Genomic DNA, 19,699 nt, shown 5'->3' on the forward strand with positions numbered 1-19,699 from the left:
AAAGCATGAAATTTGATAGCACTGCTTAACGGATCAAATGACCGGAGACAATTTTTTCTCCAGTACCTTTCGATTTTTTTCTAATTATCGATATGCGGCTGGTGTGCATGGCTGGCGTTCCTGGAGCAGCTTTTAACCAAAGTCACGACGGCTGACTTCGTGACCCAACTGGCGCGACGCATATAATTGGCATCAATTCTTCCTTAATAAAATCAAGCAAAGCAGTGCTTGATAAATCCAATTTTACATCTGCTATAACGTCGGAGAAATAATACTGTAAGGACTTAACTTTCACAGCTGGTTCTGCGGGTTTCTCTGTAAAAATACAACGCAAAAAGTGTTATGCATGAGGAGCATAACACTGAGAAACAAACAAGCAGTTTGTGGTCTTGAACTATAGACTCGAGTGCAAACAAAACAGATCGATTGATTTCAGGCCGTCGCATATTCAGCAACTAGTTGTTTTGACTTCCAGCTTTTGGCACTTGTTTGTATTTGTATGTTACAAGAAGTGCCGTCTTAAATTAGATTAGTGCGGAAGTTGGAATGTGAGATTTTGTAGGGTTGCATATAGTGGCTGTATTTATGTGAGCAAATCAAATAGACCGTCAAAGTAGGTCAAAGTAGGTCTAGCATAATTTCCAGATTATTGAACCTTGGTAATAAATGTTTGCCTTTTAAGGAGTGGAAATATCTGCAGTTTAAAGTCTAGAGGTCCTTGAAGAACTTTTAAATGCAACCTTTTCGCTACTTGCTGGTTTGCACCTTTCCAGCATGCGTGATTTGGCTTCACAGGACAAATGTCTAGCGTTTTAATGCAGTCCTCGGTGCGGAGGCAAGTGGCCCTTGAGTGGGCTGGGTCCCTGTGCGACCTGGTGCGCCCATGTTATCCGTTCGCGGCGTTATTGGGACCCAGGTTTCAGCATTCGTGCTAGTGCAGTGCGCGCCCTTCCCGGTCCTCGGACAGGGATAAAACGCAAAAAATGGAATGAAAAACTTATTTCTTAAGTGTAAGGTTAATTATTTTTCTCCTTTTGAGCATCTTCTTTGCAATAAAAATTTGTCTCGTATATAATACTGCTCTGTTGGTTCTCATTTGAAAGCACTTACTTGTATCCTCAATTATATCAACCTGCCTAAAACTATCCTTTCAACAAAAAATTACAAAATCATATCTTTCTCCTTCAGCGTCGCACTGAATAATTCCCCTCTCACGCAATTCACGAATTCAGCGAAAAAAGAGAAAAAAGTGCATGGTGTCAGTAGGAGCGACGTCAGGAAGGAAGAGGAGGAAGCGATCAGGTATTCAGCAGCGAGGAGGAATGAATTTTCGCCGAAGGTGGAGGTGGCTACGCGCCGGAGGCATTGACTTCGCTCGCTGGTAGAGCCAGGTGAAGACGCTTCTACCTTTTTCTTGCGACCAGTCATCCTGCTGCTGGTGCTCGGGCGGCGAGTGTCTCTGCCATGCTGCTGCCTCTGTTGTTGCTGCTGGCGGCGCCCGTCCGCGGGGTTGCCACGGCCAAAAATGCCGACAAGGGTGCCAAGCAAATGAGGGAGCAGGTGCCCTTAAATTCGCCCAGCTACTCGCTCATCCACATGGACCTCAGCACCGGCACGGACATAGGTGAGACTCTTTACACACCCAAACGCATGGGCTGAATTATGTGTGTGTATCATCAACTTAGATTATTTATAAGTTATATTTGAAACTTATATCCGATTTAACTTATTTTGATTTGTTTTTGTAATGAAACGAGAAGTTAAATAGTTTGGTATTGTTCTGAACTCCCAAACCGATTTTCAAACATGAAAATTTTAATTTGAAAAAAGATTAATATATTGTCAAGAGTTATTTCCTGCCACCTTATTGTTAATTAAATTTATTTGCAACAGGCAATCTTATCCAAGAGAGGGATCAAATTTTCCACAGGAATTTTTATTAAACTAAATATCATTGCATAAAATACCATCAATAAATAATAAAAAATTTTGTAAGGAAGGCGTATCGGTTGGTAAGGGTTTCGAATTTGCATTTTGAGAAAATTGCAATAATTTTAGGACTGACTTTCATTATTATTATGAAACACAAGGTTAAAAAAACAAGCGGGAAGTCAGGATGAAACGTTCAACCTGAAATCTTACGCTATTTTTACTATAACGAATTCTGCACATTTCCCGTTTTCTGTTTTTCCCTCCAAAAGATAAAGAACGGACATTTTGGTTCACATAATAGAATTGCAAGCGTGATTTTAAGACAGATAGAGCACAGATCCCGTTCTCGGCAGCATGGTGCTTCTTCATCTTTTGTTTCCGCGGCAACGGTTAATTAATTATTATGATCGTGTTGGCGCCGCCGCTAGGCTCCGAGACCGCACTCGCGAAAAGTCCGCGCCTGCTAAAACGAAAAAAATAAAAAAAATTGCACAGTATTTTCATAATGACTGACTGCTGCTGCGTGTTCCAGTTTCGTGGAGAGCATTTAGCCGGCTGGCTGCTCTTAGCGTTGCACAAAATCCTGTTGATAGTGAGCGCATCTCATTACATAAAAAACCTCTAAACGAGCCAGTTTTCACGTTTTGAAGGCTACAGCCACCGCTCTGGGAGTTTTTTTACGCTGGCTGTAGTAAAAAATCTTGTTTATGGTCACAATTGCTCAAGATGATGAATGTAATGTATGTACATTTTTTCCTTTTTTGGCTGTCGTTAGTGATTGATTGAATTAACTGCCAACAAATTTTGTCATGAGACAACTGACTCGTCATTCATAGTTCTAGTTGCATGATATATATAATTTTTAAAGTTTGTCAAAATGAAAATTTTCTATAATATTGTATTTATTTTTCCGATGTTATTTTCTATTCACTTTTCCTCCTCTTGCTGAGCAAAAGATTCGAGAATAAACTGTAAAGGTATCTATCCAATCTCGTGCACCTGTGATTTACGTCATTGTTGTGATTCCGTCATTTTTATAAAGCAATTCGCGAACATTTTGAGATAAAACTCGTATAGAGGGAAAACATATAAAAGAAGTTCACATATAGGCTGGTTACGATGTGCGCACAGAAGCAATACCAAACGTAAGGGCAATTAAGTCGGCACAATGGCCTTCCCACGACAACAATAGCACATCTCGTACTAGAGATAATAATTACGAGTTTCCACTTTAGAGCAATCCACGCGTGGCGCAAACTTATAGCGCTGCGTGCGTGAGCACGCGTGCGATCATCTGGATTGAAATGCGAGCATCGCCCGACGCGATGAACGATGAAATTTGCAATTTGCGAAAAAGAAAACAATCATCGCGACCCAGACAAGCGTGAACCGAAAAATTGAAAATTGCGGACGTTGAACTATGGGCGACAATCGATCGCGGAGCACGTTGCTCTTGGGAGTGCGTCGTTAGGCCAATTATTCAGAAATCTGGAAACAATTCATCCCGCCTCCACTTAGAATTCTCTCGAGATGTTGTGGGAAAATGAGATCACATCGAGACAAAGAGAACAGCAGCAGATGACGAAACATTAAAGTGGTGCGCGTTGTGAAGTCACCAAAACTTCTTGGAATAAACCACTCGTGTCAATGTCACGAAGATTTGGCAAAAAATCGCGTCGCAGCAAATATTTTTATTTATAGACGTGTTTTGCAACCTACCATTACTCTTTTTAGTGTATGAATCAATCTAACTATGCATGTTGAGAAGAAACGGATATAGTTAGCAATGGTAGAAGGTGTTAAATTTTTTTGAGTAATATTTTTAAGTAAAAATACTATGATCAATATTTCCCTCCATTTCAGTAAAAAATTTAAGAAAAAAACATTGAAGTGTGAGTCACGTGAATTCATATTTATTTGATTTTTTAAAAACTACAGGTTGAGTTACTGCTGGACCTAGATGTGTCGACTTGCGATTAGATAACCTTTAATTTATTCTCACTGACTCATTGCCAAAACAAAGGAGTCTAAAATAACAATAATTAAAGTTGCAAATGAAGTAAAATAAACAGGAAGTGCCTCTTGCTGGAGGAGGAAACAAAAAATAAAAATTGCGTCTGTTCAAATCCACACAGCATTGCAATCTGAATTCAGCACCGCTTAAACCTGCAATTTCGCAGAACGCGAGCCTAGTCCTCAAGTTAACACACGCCAGCTACCCGTGACCTTGGAGCCGGGAAGAAGCAGGCCAATTAATTACGAGATGAACAAAAAGAAAAAGCATCGTTGACAACTGTTTAATCGCTTTATCGCCGCTGCAGTTGCATCAGCGCGCCGCAGAGCCGAGTTTTTTGCTCTTCACGACAAAAAGAGTTATTACCGCACGTGCGGTCAGGCTGGTTTTCACCTGCGCACAAACTTGTCGCGTCTTCGCAGGAAAATCAGCATGTGGGATTGATTTCCTTCCGAGAAGGAGCGCGGCGCCGGACGGCTTGCACAAATAATTGTCGGCGCAGGCGGTCGCGGCGGCGGCGGGTTCACGGGGTGGCCATGCATAAAAGAGGGCTCCGACCTTCCACAGTTTGACTGCTCCTCTTCTTCCTCCACGGCGACGAACTTTTTGTGCGCGGTGTGTGTGTTGGACGAGCGGTGGAAGAGATTGCCTGTGTTGATAAAACGCGCTCTTTCGGCTGGCTGCACGGCCGGGGTGACGTTCCGGCCCAAGGTCGCCGGCGGAACGCTCTATCGCTTTCGCGCGAACTCAAGGCGAGCACACGCCGAGTGCAAAGATAATTAGGCGAGCGTTGTTTTTTCCCTTCATTCTATTAATCGACTCCTCGCTGCAGCCGGAAAAATCCAAGGGAAATAGGAAGGCGGTGAAAGAGGAAGATTTTTTTGCATAATTTCTCTCGCCGCCAAGGATGTGGCCAGTTGCTTCGTGTATTAAATCTTCATTTGCATTTCTTCTTGGATGCATGCACGGCGGTTGTATGTTTCTCTGTAATTAATTTAGCTTCCTGTCATTAAACTTGAACTTGGCAAAGGGATGCTGGAGGTTGATTGTGCGCTGCACATTGTATTGTGCGTTTGCATCAATTTCAATATGAGCAGGACGTGCGAATATTAGCGCTGATGAGAGCTGTATAATCCTGTACACTTAATTTCACGTCAGTTAAATATCGTTTGCTCATCTGGCAAAAAAGTAACTGGAAAACTGAAGAGAATTTTAAACAAGCATTCAAACCTATAACGTTTCCAAAAATATTGAAACATATTTTTGACCAGTTGATTTATACCTTCGGAAATAAATTGTGGAATGAATTCCTGACCGGTGTAACATAAATTTGTAAGGTATTTTCAATTAAATAAAATTCCACCCTACAATCAAGTCGAAAATTTATCATTCCATCTATAGCATTTTCTTTTTCTTAAGCATAATTTTTAAAAGTGTGATTTTGAATTTTCTGCGTATACAGAAGTCGTAAAAATTATTTTTTCCCTCTTAATTAATTAATCTTAATTTTAAACAGGAAAAATACCTTTTTCAATAAAGATGCCTGCTAATTATGCCAATTTTCCAGGAGGATGCTTCGAGCGAGTTGCCATAGGAAGACGACTGGCCGAAGTTTCCATTTCGGTGCCTTTGACCATGCTGACTTCATGCGAGAAAAAGTGCTACGAGAACAACGACTGCCGCGCCTTCAGTTTCGGGTGCGTTACTACAATCTACAATTCCTCCGCACTATGTATACGCTCTGATTTCAATCTACCGAAAGTGACACGCCATGCGACAAATTGGCTCGCTCCTTCGTCCTTGCACCTAGAGAGCCTTTTAATTTGGAAATCAAGATTTCAATTATTGCACGAGTTTGCCACGCAATCTGCTGTGCAAAATGTCACCTAAAATATGACTTGAGTCAGTCGCCCAAGGATGAAAACTCCTTGAGTGAGCCCGAAAATTTGTAAAAAGGAAACGCAACAGTCTTTATCGCGTATCTCGTTTTTTAGTGGTCTTGGTCTAATCTCCGAGAGATTTCAAATTAAAAACACGTAGCTTGCTTGCTCATTTCCGCAGTGAAATTAATACTTTTCGCTGCAGTCGCGTGAAAAATTTCTGCTGCTGAAACATTCGTATAGTACGGTTTGTACCACACTGTCGACACGGTCCATAAAATTTTAAAAATAAATTACAAATCTGAGCACAATCTTCTAAAAAAGAAAAAAATTTACTCATTGTATGAATAAAAACTTAATTTTGTGGTGGCAAATAGTTTCAATTTGATCAAGTTTTATTTGTAAAATCAAATTGAAATTTGAAAACAATAACTTTATATTTCAAAAGTGGTGCATATCTTTGCTTTCTCTTGAGTATTTTAAAATTACACAAAAAATTAGCTTTTACCTCTTGATTAATTTTAGCAAGAAATTAGTAGAAAAGATTTCACGAATACTAATCAATGAGCAAAGAAAAATGCCATCGTATTTCTGTGTTCAAAGCATATTTATCTGATGTGAGGTGATGTTCAGAGAAACTAACTTGTTGGTTAATATACCTGGTTCAATATTTTACACTACTTAACACTTGCGATAGATTTCTCAGCCACCGAAAACATCAGTATCCCAAAAAAGCAGTTTTATCTGTTGAACAGTTGAAGTCTTACTTTTGAACTTGGAATCAATGAACATGATAATTAATGGCATACCATAAAAAAGAAAATTAGCTCGTTAATGGTTAAGGTATAAAAAATATGCTCGACTTTCTGACCTTCTATTTGTAGCGAGGTGTTTAAATGAATAGGAAATCATGCAATTTCAGCTTGTTGAAATAGATTAAGAATCATTTAAACGAACCAGCCCTTATAAACTGGCAATCGTATACATATAAACGTAGGTTAAATTTTCATAAGCGAAGTTTATTTTAAAGGTGTACAAGAAACTTCAAGCATGTGATATCTTTGAAAAAAATTAGCCTATGATCGTTATGATCTAACATTTAAAAAAATTGTTCGGCAAAAATTCAATACATTTCAAACATTTTACTTCCAAAACGGAAACGTCGGCAAATATATTACTTTACAGAGAATAATTTTAACTATAAATTTCAGAGGGTGTGACAAAAACCTTAAGTCATTATTTTAAAAAGTGTCAAAATTAAATTAAAACTTTCAATTCAATGCTAATTTCGAATTATATCTGCTCGTACGGGTATGGAATGGATATATACTTTATATGTTTGCTGATTCTCACAATTAGCTTTGATCAAATAAGAATAACGTCAGAAATATATTCAGAAAAATTCCTAAGATAGTCTGAATATGTTCTACTTGCTAGTACGGCCAGGAGTTTGAAATTTGAATAAATTTACAAAACTCTGAAAAATTTATTTAATTTTTAACTCCTGAATCGCCATTTTTATTCTTTTTCTATTATGCAGAATGGGCCGGCACGGTAACGGCACGTGCGAGATGCAAGTGAGGAACTCAGCCGAAAAGGCCGATCAGCGGCGGGGCAGACGGCCGCGCAAGCTGGAAACCACCCAGCAGCCTGAGGACCCCGACTACGACCTTTTCGAAAGGAAACCCGAGTGCGACACGCCGTCTGACTCGCAGCACCCACCTGGGGAAGGAGTAACGATGGTCCCGCCTTTCCTTGGCAATGTGGACAACATGGGTCACGGCCAAGGCCACGAGGACAACAACAGGCCCGGACAGGGCGCACAAGCAGGTGAGTGTTGTTTTTTTCGCGGTGAACAGGATGGTGACAATTCTCTGCTGATGAAAATTATTGCAATTGCTTTTTTACGACTTGGCCGATGATTCATGCTGCAAAGAAGAGTAATGGATGTTTCGTGGTGGGTGCCGCCAAATTACTCAATTAGCAAATGACTTCTCTAGAACGCGCAGCCATTTGGACTCGTAATTTTTAGGAATTTAATATGACGTGCAGGCAAAAACAAATTGTTTCCTATGATATAGTAAAACCTAGTTTCAAACCATTTGAGCAAAACGCGTCGCAATGCCAAGAATTTTATCGCTTTCACGTTTACCTAAACCACAGCAATTTCTCAGGATGTAAGTTTTTATCAAGCCTTCTTGCGAGAGCAGAGCTGCAAATCGATATTTTTCGTTGAAAGGGAACTTGCCATTATTTGGAATCGAATTTTATTGAGTGGCAAAGAAAACAAACTACGACTCGTTTAGAATAAACAATACAGCTTTTTTAATAGTTAAAAATAGCTGCGCCTTCGTTATGAGATTCGACGGAGCAATTCACGCGCTAACAAGCATGAGCCCCTGACAAAGCTGCAACCTGCCGCGCACGTGTGCGCAACGTGAAACATAAACAGAAAGAACGACGTATACACGCTACTCTCACATTGTCCCACTCGTGTTTGCCTTGATTGGCCGGACAATCACTTCTGCTCATTATTTTGGATTCATTTTTTTATTTAACTTTGATTTAAATTATCAGTTCAAAGTGAATGAATTCGTTACACCAGACCATTAAAGTAAAATAAAGGGCGTCAAGAGGTGAAGGAACGAAGTACTGTTACATATGTCCCAGCAATATTGCATTGAATCACAAAAAGGTTGCAAGAGAGTGGCATATAGCAAGAATTACTCAATTTGTTTATCTTCAGCAACCAAACGTGGTTAATTAATTGTTCTATTTTTGTATAAACATACCATCTAAATCACCTGCAAAGGCTTCAAAGCACTTAAAAACGCTTCCTTCAAAGAATACACAGTTGAAAAATATAAATTAATGAAGTCTTCAAACACAACCGTATCACAACAATTATGTACGGGAGGAATGGCCTGCAATACTGATTTCCTTCCAGTTATAACGTATAAAGTATATTAAATTGACAATTTTTTTGAGACATTTTTAGGCTTTTAACAAAATTTGTTTACTCAAATATAAGAAATAAATTTGAATATTTTTGAGGTTTTCATATTTTTTTAAGTCAGAATAGTCCCGATTTGTACATCATTTATGAGGTATCATTAAATTTGGTTCAAAATAAATCTGATATATACTGAATTAATTTAAAAACGGGGTTTAATGCGGATGTTATTACTTCCAATAAAATGTGCATTGCTGACCTGTAGAGAGCTAGGGAAAAGTTATAAATTTGTCAAAGAACACATAAAGATTTCTCTGAATTCAACGTGAAAAATTTCAGTCCCTGCAAATTTGTTTTTAATTCGTAAAAATTGCACACGGTCTAAAACCATCTAAAATGAGCGCCCAAACCCATAAAAATATTTTTCTTGCTTTAAAAACACCGTCAAATTTACCTGGTTACTAACAGAGACGCACTAAAGAAGCTCATTTTTAGAACCTTTATTTGTGCAGTAAATTTTATAATACACAGTCCTATGAGTTAAACACTATGCATTATTCGTGAAGCCAGTTCACACAAGCCAAAAACATTTGCATGTTAGTCGGTAAATGGTATCTCCAACTGACTTTTGGCGGTTTACTACTCGAATATGATTGAGTTTCTAATTTATTTACGTGCCAACGAGTCTTAAATAAGGCTTAAACACACACCAAATCATTGATTCCCACTTTCCTTCCAACATTTTAACTGATGGTCAGTAAAATCCTTTGTTTTCAACAGTCCCAAGGATTTCTGTTCAGAAGGCTATAAGATAAATGTTGCTCAGTGATTTATTGTTCTAAATTTATCGTGTCTCCACACTGCGGTCCCTAGGAGCACAGCGCGCGCCTAGTCATCTCGCTGAGTAACCACAAAAAGGTAATTGGTGGAGTGGCACAGCCTTGGTGCACATTCTGATTGCAGCTCATGCGCCGTCTGATTATCCCCCGTACACTCTGCGGTGCGGCGTTTTATTTTAATTTCCCTGGAGCATTAGCGTCGGCCGAGACTCACCTTGGAGGCGATTCGGGCCGCCGTCGGCCGATGCGCGCTCAAACGTCACGCAATTTACATTTTCCGCCTCGTGGCCTATGCAATTTGACTGCGCCTCCATTCTTTGCATGCGCGATGCAAGTGAATTCATTGTTTGCCGAATTTCACATTGTCTTTGCATTTCCAAACCCAAAAGCAATTTAAACTACAGTCATCCAAGTTCAACCGCAGCTCTAATATTAAAATTTAAGCTGCTAAAGTGATTTTGAATAAAAAAAATGCTAAAATATTGTTTATCATAAAACTTCTTGGGTTGGAATATAACTTGGTCAAAACCTTTCTGCAACCAAAGGATTTTTATAAATCAACTTGATATACAATTTTCAATTTTAGGAAGAAATTGTAATATTTGAAATATATTTTCTGATACTCAAATAAAATTCCAAATAAAGCTAGGAAGAAGTTGTTTTTAAAACTCATGTTGAGACGCCAGTGTGATAAAGAGTTAATTTTATTTTACTTTACGCATCAAAACATTTAGTTTCAGAGTAAAAAAACCGGCCTACTGAAGAAATTTCACATGATTTGCGCATCATAATTTTCAGTGCCTTTGTTTCTGTTTAATATTATACAAACGGATCTAATTTGTTGTTTCTTTGATATCATTATTTAGTGTCTGTTTTACACTGCGTGTGTATAGTAAAAAATCATTCTTATATTTCGCTAAGGGCTGTAACAGTAGAGAAAAAATGGAAACCTGAAAACACACTTTATTTGGCTATTCTAACCCGTTGGCTGGCATTGCTGAGGCATTCTCAGGAGTTTTAAAGCAGTTTTGAGCAGTTCGAGGATCTAAAACTGGCTCCCAATGTCAGAGATGGTAAAAAGTGGTTAGTTAAGTGACTTGAAAAGCTTAAATGGCCCAACGGGGCTCCGACTCGTCACTTGCTGGTTTTCGCACCTTTCCAGCGGCCTTAGGGACAAATGTCTGGCGTTTCAATTAAAGACCTCGGTGCGGGGAGGCGAAAAGATGGCCACATAGGGCCCAAGCTCCTCTGCGGGCACTCGGGACACTTGTTCCATGATATCCACTCGGCGGTGTTATTGGGACCTTGGACCCGGTGAGCTCATAGCCCACGGGAAGTACTCACTTTAGACATAATTAAATTTTTCCTGATTTACAACATAGTTTTCTTACGATGGTATGTAGAAGAATGTTCATAGTTCCTAAACAAAAATATCATATTGGCGTAGGAAATAATTTTTTCCAAAAGAAAAAATTAACAGGTGAGAATAGTAATGATTTAATTGTGCTTTAATGGCTTTCATGAAGGTGCTAGAATTGGAGGTGTCAAATGTCTTCATGAAAAGGATATCATTTTTTCTATATTTTCGTCTGGAGGTTGTGAGCGCACAGCTAATTTTGAGGTCATCGCTAACCTCTTTCTCATTCTGTGAAAAATACGCTAGGCATACAAAATAATTATGACTCCTCGCGGAATCACTGCAATTATCTAAGCGTCAGGCGCAATCCAGCAGCAGTAGTCCCGTGGATCTTTTCAAAATAAGCAAGGTCAGTGTCGAAGCCTTGCTACGCGAAGCAAAAGACAAATACAATACACACGTTAACGAGGAGGAAAGGCTTTTGCCTTTGTGTATTCAAAGAAAGTATCCGGCACGAATCGCAGTTTAATTTGGCGAAGAGTGTGTTATAATTGCATAATTTAGCTGCACGCAAATTACCTGTTTTGACTGTCAATGTCGGGGAAAAAATGGTTGTATCCTGAACGAATGGAGTGCTCCCTTCACACCGCGCGCAACGCAGAGTGTCGAGTCTTTTTTGATTCCCCACCTCAGGCATGTATTGTGCTTTTATGAACATCTCACGGGAAAGCACCTCATTTAATTTTCGCCGGCGCTAGACGCCATCTCGAATCGCGTGGGTCCCGCGCGCCAACTTGCAGTCATGCTGGAAAAGCAGATTTTCTCGTTGCTTGTGCTTGTGCTGCTGGTGCTGGGCACGGGCCACTCTTCGCATTTCGAGAGCCCAAGATTCAGAAATGGGCCCAGGAACATCATCATCGTCGAGGAGGCGGACCAGTGTAAGTGAACGTGTGATTTGTTGCGTAGCACTAGCGAGAAGTTGCTCTAATTTTTAGCTCGCTTGCGTTTGCTTTTGCAAGATGCGCAGAAAGTTTGTTTCTTCAGACCGTGTTACAGCATTTAGATTGCTGCATCTTGATTTGTTTCATTTTCGTGTTAAAGTCCTTTCAACTATGCAGTCGTGTATTTTATCTTATTAATATCTTATTAAATTCATTCGAGATTTACAATTTTTTTTTATCAAAATCTAATCAAATTGTAACTATAGCAGATTCAACTGCATATGTTATAAATTTTTGTTTAGTCAATTTTAAACAGGGTTTACTTGATTTTAAAATTAAAAAGGATAAAAATGATAATTATTTGATAATAATTTTAAAAATTGTTCTACAAGTGTGAATTATTTATTGAGAAAATAGTTTTTTATTAGATTTAATTATCGTGAAACTCAAAACGTGGAAGGATTTTTATTAAATAATCTTTTATAATTATTTATCTTTTGATGCTACTATTTAAACTATTCATCTGAGAAGAACAATGAAAAGGTTTCTAAATCAACATACGCATAAGCTTTTGGCTTTCACAGTGCATTGAATTGAAAGATGCAGATCGTCCGTGTAGATCTTCAGTCCCATTTCCTCCTCACATCAGAGAATTGCTCGAAATATCCATTTTATACAAGTCGGCGCCGTTCAACATGTACTCACGCCGCAAGTAACAATAACAAATTACTATTTGAGAACAATTCGCGGAAACATTATTTCGCAACACGTTGGATGAATCGTTTACGTTCATATAATCCCCCATCCGGTCTCTTTGCTATGGCTTTGCGACCGAGGCAATATTTGACAGAGAACCGCGACAGGACAAGTGGAAATAAACACCTTTTCCCGCCTGATGATCAAAGTCTTTATAATCCCGTATTTGCTATTTCTAGACGGCGCCTCGTTGGTTTTCCTTATCCAAGTTAACTTCCCTCACCACCATGACGTGACAGACGTTTTTTCAAACAATTTCAAAATAAAAATTTCTCAGAATATGCATCACGATCTTTTGTACTCGCTGTACCAAGAAGATCGAAATCTCGTGCGTGCATTATTATTCAAATGGTTATGAAGGTGACGAAATCGGCCTGTGCCAACAAGAGCGATTTTCTCACGCATTAGAGGCTAATTGCAATTAAACTGAGTACCAGACGAAATGAATAATTAATTGCGAGACGGAGTAATGCTCTTTGTGTTTAAATGCCTAGTGAGCACAAACGTGCATGAAATTGCGTTGTGTTTAAAAAAAACTCGCTCGTCAAAAGGAGCAGAAAAACCTACCGCAACGTATTGCTCTGCTCTTATCGTGCGATCATCGTTTCAGGTTTAATTAGGCTTTGTTTAATCCGAAACGGGAACTTTATGGAAAGAAAAAAAACCACTCATCGTGTTTTAAATACAATTACATAGTTGCTGTTTTGTTCTGTGCTTTCTTTTCATCTTTAGTTGCGCATAAAATTATGATGAAACTTAAAATGCTTTTTTCTTCAAAAAGTTGATTTTCAGGTCATGACTGTAACAATAAACCTTTCTCAATTTATAAGCCGTTCCATAACTAAATTATGCTACTCATTTTTTCTCAATATCAAACAAAAATGAAACAATTGTTTACGCTGTTGCAGGCTGCTTCCGCCGTTTGTTTTCTGGCAAAAAGGTGGCCCCTCACTCGATTAGACGTTCAATGCCAGTTCGCTCAGTCCAGGAGTGTGAGCATGCTTGTTTGGGAGAAAAACAATTTTTGTGCGAAGGTTTCAATTTAAGGTAAATATTTCACGTTTATTAATTTTTTGACTCTGAATTTCTAAAAATATCCAGAGTTGACAACCACGGTTTCGGGCGCGGGAGTTGTGAGCTGACCGACGTGACCTCCAACAAACTCGGCGACAGTCTTTTGAAAAATTTCGTTGACGACTACGAATTCAGCTTCTACGAGAGACAGGGTGGCTCCCCGCAATGCGGCCCAGCTTCCTCTTCGTCCCACGGTGGTGGCAACTCTTACTCTGGCACCGCAACGTTTGTGCCCTCTCAGGGTCCTCCTGGCGGATACAACAATGGCAACGGTTTCCCCCCGAATCAACGCCCACCGTCGTATCCGTTTGGGCAACCTCCTGGCAAACCGCAAGGTCCTTATGGCAGACCAGGGCAGGGCAATTATGGTCCTGGACCTGGGTCAAATAATTTCGGACCGCGACCCCAAGGACCTGGACCAAATAATTACGGGCCTGGACCAAACAGTTTCGGACCTGGACCAAATAATAATTTCGGGTCTGGACCTAACAGTTATGGACCGGGACCTAACAATTTCGGACCTGGACCAAACAGACCAGGACCCAGCAACTTTGGCCCGGGCCCAAATAGCTACCTCCCTGGAAACAATTTCGTTGAGAACCCCTACAGAAATAGTGGTGGAGGTGGTAACTGGCAGCAATTCTCTTCATCATCGTATGGAAACAACCGGCCTCATGAGCAGGTAATACTCTTCAATTGTACCAATTATTTTCATTTTATACTAATATTTTCCATCATTTTTTATTTCAGGGTCCAATTAGTCCTGGATCAAACTATAACCAGGGGCAAGGAGGGTGGAACAATAATCAAAATACTGTAGGTTTTTACGGGCCGGCTGGTAATAACTATGGAGGAAACGGAGGCAATTTCAACAGACCGCTGCCTCCGCCACCACCTCCACCTGGCTATGGTCCAAACAGGCCCCCTCCCAATGGCCCACCAATAAGTGGTCCTTGGAACTCTAATGATGGTAATTTTCATTTTTATTGATTTTGTTATTTATACTAAATTAAGAACAGGATCAAATAAAAAGTTTCAAATTATAAAAACTGCATGAATTTAAATTCAAATCATACACATTCCTCGTTTTAATGCACACAATTGTACATAATTTCACCAGACGAGTGTTTCGCGAGGGTTTGGAGCGGCCAGCGCCTTGACAAGCTGGCCATCAGAGGTTCATCCAGCCATCCTTCGATGGGAGGCTGCCAGCTCGAATGCTTGCAAGCCAAAGACTTTGTATGCCGCGCCTACAGCTATCGCCACGGGCCCCCTGGATCCCCTGGCGACTCGTGCATTCTGTCCGACCGGCCGATGCCAGAGTTACATCCGCGAGAGGGCCTCGTGCCAGACAACGATTTTGAAACCTATGAGCGAATCCTGAGCGGAAGAGGGTGCGAACACATTGCCCCTTTCCCTTCGTCCACCCCTTGGCAAGTGCCAGTGCCCACCCCTGGAGAGTCTCCTATAAAGGGCGGAAACGACAATGACCCGCTGCCACCCCTGCTGGCTACGCAGCTGCCTGGAGTTCAGGACAGGCCAAATTCGCTATCGCAAACGGCACAAGGTGAGATCCTGCGGAGTAAGAAATAAGAATAGAAAATTCACAAAGCTATAGTAGTCAGAAATAGTTCAAGATGAAACGTAACGATGTTGCGTAATACTAATGATATAATATGTATTATGATGGGAGCAGACGCAAAAAGGTTATACATTATGAGAGAGAACACACCGGAAGAAAAATAAACTTGTAATCACATTATACATTTTTTTAGATTGTTACGCCGAATACTGGCCATCCGCGCGTCTCTCGCCTAACGTCGTCACGGTGGCCACACACGCGCCTACTCTGACCGAGTGCTTATCAAGATGTACCAATTCGCAGCAAAAATGGAAAACGCCATGCCGATCCCTGGCTTACAGGCGAGTCTCAATGCAATAAATCATTTCAATTGAGGAAACTTAATAACGAAAATGAGCTAATTCTAACTATTTTGTGGAAAAAAATCTCAAAATCTTGCCTGTATCTTAGACATGGAGTTCATGACCACAATTGTCTTTTGAGCGAGCTTGCTCAGAGGGATCTGCGACCAAACTCTGATTTCGTGCACGATGAAGACAAGTCCATTGGAGATGGCTGGCGATTGATGGCCTGGGACTGGTCGGACGAGCGCTGTCGAGTTCCAGGTTACGGAGGTTCGACCAGTTTGAATACTTGGGATGGTATTACAAAGAAAGCATCAATAACAACTAGTAAACTGACACTGTTAAACTCTTAAGCAGATAGGGACAAAAACAATTGGAACCAGAGACCTGCAGGGGGCTATGGCAGCACCGCGCCACCATCCAGCTTCAGCACCAGTTTTGGCGGAGGATCCGGCTACGGCGGCTCCAGTATTCCCCCACCGCCACCCACCTACAGCACTGGTAGCAGCTACTTTGGCAGCAACCAACTTGGCGGCTCCGGCGGGGACGCAATGGCGTTTACCGTCAGCGGCAAGCCATGCGCGGCAGGGCACGTGTGCACCATGAACCCTGGCGCGGAGTTCTGGTCGTGTCCCTTGGACTCAAACCACGGGAAGGACTGGGATTACTGCTGCAGCCCCACCCACAGGTGCGGATACTCGGAAGGAATGCAAATGCCATGGTGAGTTTTGTAACTGAAATAAATAGTTGCAGTTTGTCTTTAACAAATAATACTTCCAGGTGTTACGTTGGACTGTCCAAGCTGCAGTGGAGACCTTGCAGCGAAAGGTATTGGCCGTACCAAAACAGCAGAATGGACGACCGGGAGGGACGTTTCCTGCCGGTTGCCTATCTCCATAAATCAGGGCCGCCGGGCTCTGAGGAATTGCATACAAACAGAAACCAAACGACACTGAATGCCTCTCACAGTGATAACGTGACGTAAGCCGTTTAAAGATTCTAATTGGAACAGTGCAAGATTTAATATTTCAGGTACGAAAGAATAAATGAGAGGTGGCCGCAACAAAATGAAACGCTAATTTCATCGGCAACCAACAGCACAGAACAAACATCAACCACGACAGCAAAGACAACTGAGGCCAACAAAGACCAAGATGACTCCATGGAAATGATTCCTGTTAATTTGACAGTTGTAGAGGCTGAAATTTAAGCATATTGCTTATTGGACTCTTCATTAGTGTAGTTTGTTTAATTTTAAGATAAAATTGGAGAAACATGTTCCAAATTACTGCAAATGTAATTGCGAGCATTTCTTAAAGAGGCGGTAGAAGGATTCAACTTTCAAGCAAGAAAGTTCTCTCCATCACAATCTCTGTACAAACATGCAAGATGAAAGACTAGTTTCTCTTATGTATTTATGACAAAAATAAATTTATCCAATAAGCTTGCGCCAGTTTTTTAGTTGAAAATGAAAAATCGTTACATTTTTTTACATATTTGTATTATAGAAAACGCTTTATTACCTATTTACAACAACTATCCAATCCCAGGAGAGCAAACCAATTATGCCTTTTCTTCCTTCTCCTTGTTATATCGCTCAAGTTCCTTCAGAAATTGCGCCTTAGGCTTCATGATGTTGGGACGGTCACCCCTGCAGCGGGGACAGAACCACTTGCCCTTTGGCTTCAAGCTCAATGAGACGCATGAAAAATGGAACCACTCTATGGGGCAGAGATCGTTGTCACAGCAGATCATCTCTCCGTAAGATATTTGGTCACACAAGCAATAAGTAGGCTCATCAGGATCAATCGGCAACTCCTGCAACAAATTAATCAAGAAAGAATGTGTAAAATAGCTTTCCTCAAAGAATATATTGAAGGAATATTTATCAACACAATTCAAACAATTGGGAGCCAAGGACTGTGAGTTGAAAGCTACTTTGAATAATCCCTCAAGACGCAAATTTTTAAAAACGTTTAATTCAAAAGGATTTGGAAACCCATTGACATAAGTAAAATATTAATTTACGCTTAAAAGCAAAAAAAATGGTGATAAATATTTATAACAAGGTGATCTGCACTGCTGAAGATGAAAAATATTTATCAACTTAAGAGCTCTTTTTTAAAAACAAGAATGCAAGACTGTAAAATTCAGAATTGCAATTCCTTCGCATTGACAAGGAAACTTTTACACTTTGACGCTTCAGTTGTTGGTGAAATTATTGAGATAGTGTAGAGTTCAACAAGTTATGAGATATCAACAGGGGACAATTTTTGATGGGACATATTTTTTTGAGCTACCTAGAAATGTCCCTAGACTATTGTTGGGAAATCTGCTAATGACTCATTAACAGTTTGATACAATGTTTCAAAAATGTCTGATCTTATTATAAAGTCATGTAGCTACACAAATTCAATGGTTTTGCCAAAACCTAAAACTTTGAACTCCAAGATTTTCCTTGTTAAACATAAATTTAATTTATAAATTGCAATTAAATATCAAGTAGGGATTTACCTGAGGCGAATCATCCTGCTGGTGCTGTCTCTTGGACTGCTTCTGATCTTTCTCTTGCTTTACCTTTCTCTTCTTCTTTTTCGTCGGTTTCCGTTGGTTGTTGCTAGCAGTGCTGGAATTACCAGCAGAGCTAGATTTTACATTCTCTGTCATGGACGAATTTCCTCTTGTTTCCACGTTCCTCTCACTAACGGCAGTTGATTGCTGCAAGTCCATGTAATGCTAAAATGAATCCCATGCTCTCCATGTCGAATCAAAGCTTACCTGAATTGCAATACTATAGCTTTCATCAGCAATCTCTACTCGCGATCTTCTAGCTCGCTTTGACTGTCTCTCGTTATTATTACTTGAGTTTGCAGTGGCTGCTGAAGAAACGTTTGAGTTGCTCGAATAACTTGACTGCTCCCTGGGCCCACTTGGCAGTTCTTTGCTGCTTGGTTCAGTATTTTCTTGGTCTTTTCCAAAGTCTAACACATACGATTCATTTAATATTTTTTAGATTACAATGAATTTTGTACAATTTACCCAAATTTTTGTAGTCCGTTTCAAGGAGGCGGGCTTGATTCTCAATGAGATCTTGCAGTATATTCACTGCTTGGAGCTTCTCGTCACCAATTTCCTGAGCTTTTATCAAGACTTGCTGCATGTGGTTATGAAGTCGCCTAAAAGTCCCACTTTCCTGCTCTTTTTTAAAATCCTCTGTGGCCTGGCTGAGCGTGTCAGCATATCCTGTGGAGGGATAAAGCTTAGTAATATACAAATTATTCTACGATCATTAGATCTTTTACCTTGATATATGGCATCCAACTCGCGTAAACGGGACAGTTGACGTTGCAGGTCGTCAGGCAGGTTTTCAAGACAGTCAAGGTAATTTTCAACGTATGTGGCGGAGTAAAGCGCTTCAGCTGCAGCTTGGTTTAACATTTTAGCGGCAAAAACTCATCAACCTAAAAATAAATTAGCATTTTCAGGGCAAGAAATGAAAAATTCTATCAGCTCTCATTAAACTGATCGTAATATATAAAAGCTCTCTCTCCCTTCCGTTAGAAATTAAGTTTTTGAGCAATTCTATTATTAGATAAACCCTTAACACTGATATGATACAAATTTTTTGGCTTCTATTTTGAATTTGTGAGAACCCGGAATCTACATAGATCAAAATCCAAACCCCAAGACTCACGATCAGAGCATTTAGAAGTATTTTGGCACTAAACAGATGCGAACTGATGACTATGAATACAAAGTGTACGACTTCGAAGCGCGTTGTTTCAGAGGCAAGCGACAAGCTGTTGTTTTATAGACTTGTTTTCCTTTCACGCTCATTCATGTCTCTCGAGCCCCCTTGGAGACCATTATGCCAACATAATAAAACTATCGCCAAACATAGAACTGTCACAAAAATCCATTTAGTGCTGTAAAAAGCTCCAAAAGAAATTAAAATTATTTTAAAACATATTGGAGAGGGACAAAAATATTATTTTTGTTAAGGGATATCACTTACAGAGGAACAAAA

The 19,699-nt window shown here is 40.1% G+C and overlaps 2 protein-coding genes across 4 annotated transcripts; one reads left to right on the plus strand and one right to left on the minus strand.

Moving 5' to 3' along the window:
• Positions 1-1,379: 1,379 nt before the first annotated feature.
• On the plus strand, positions 1,380-17,120 carry LOC135942400 (uncharacterized). 3 transcript variants are annotated; one of them, XM_065488500.1, is made up of 12 exons: positions 1,380-1,624; positions 5,514-5,643; positions 7,367-7,656; positions 13,581-13,719; positions 13,774-14,428; positions 14,497-14,716; positions 14,867-15,313; positions 15,522-15,669; positions 15,779-15,969; positions 16,027-16,393; positions 16,453-16,653; positions 16,705-17,120. In XM_065488500.1, exons 1-12 carry the CDS (start codon positions 1,465-1,467, stop codon positions 16,880-16,882), a joined length of 3,126 nt encoding a protein of 1,041 aa, XP_065344572.1. In that variant the 5' UTR covers positions 1,380-1,464; the 3' UTR covers positions 16,883-17,120. The 3 variants fall into 3 exon arrangements, with proteins under 3 accessions (XP_065344572.1, XP_065344573.1, XP_065344574.1); XM_065488501.1 differs by having other exon boundaries at positions 16,030-16,393; XM_065488502.1 differs by lacking the exons at positions 1,380-1,624; positions 5,514-5,643; positions 7,367-7,656 and adding an exon at positions 11,722-11,913.
• Positions 14,805-19,497, minus strand: LOC135942401 (inhibitor of growth protein 1). The gene is made up of 6 exons (XM_065488503.1): positions 19,367-19,497; positions 18,975-19,133; positions 18,712-18,915; positions 18,451-18,653; positions 18,187-18,390; positions 14,805-17,490 (listed from the first exon to the last, which is right to left on the minus strand). The coding sequence occupies exons 2-6, from the start codon at positions 19,108-19,110 to the stop codon at positions 17,236-17,238; spliced, it is 1,002 nt and encodes a 333-aa protein (XP_065344575.1). The 5' UTR covers positions 19,111-19,133; positions 19,367-19,497; the 3' UTR covers positions 14,805-17,235.
• Positions 19,498-19,699: the final 202 nt, after the last annotated feature.

Source organism: Cloeon dipterum, chromosome 4, assembly GCF_949628265.1.
Source record: "Cloeon dipterum chromosome 4, ieCloDipt1.1, whole genome shotgun sequence".
Classification (NCBI taxonomy): domain Eukaryota; kingdom Metazoa; phylum Arthropoda; class Insecta; order Ephemeroptera; family Baetidae; genus Cloeon; species Cloeon dipterum.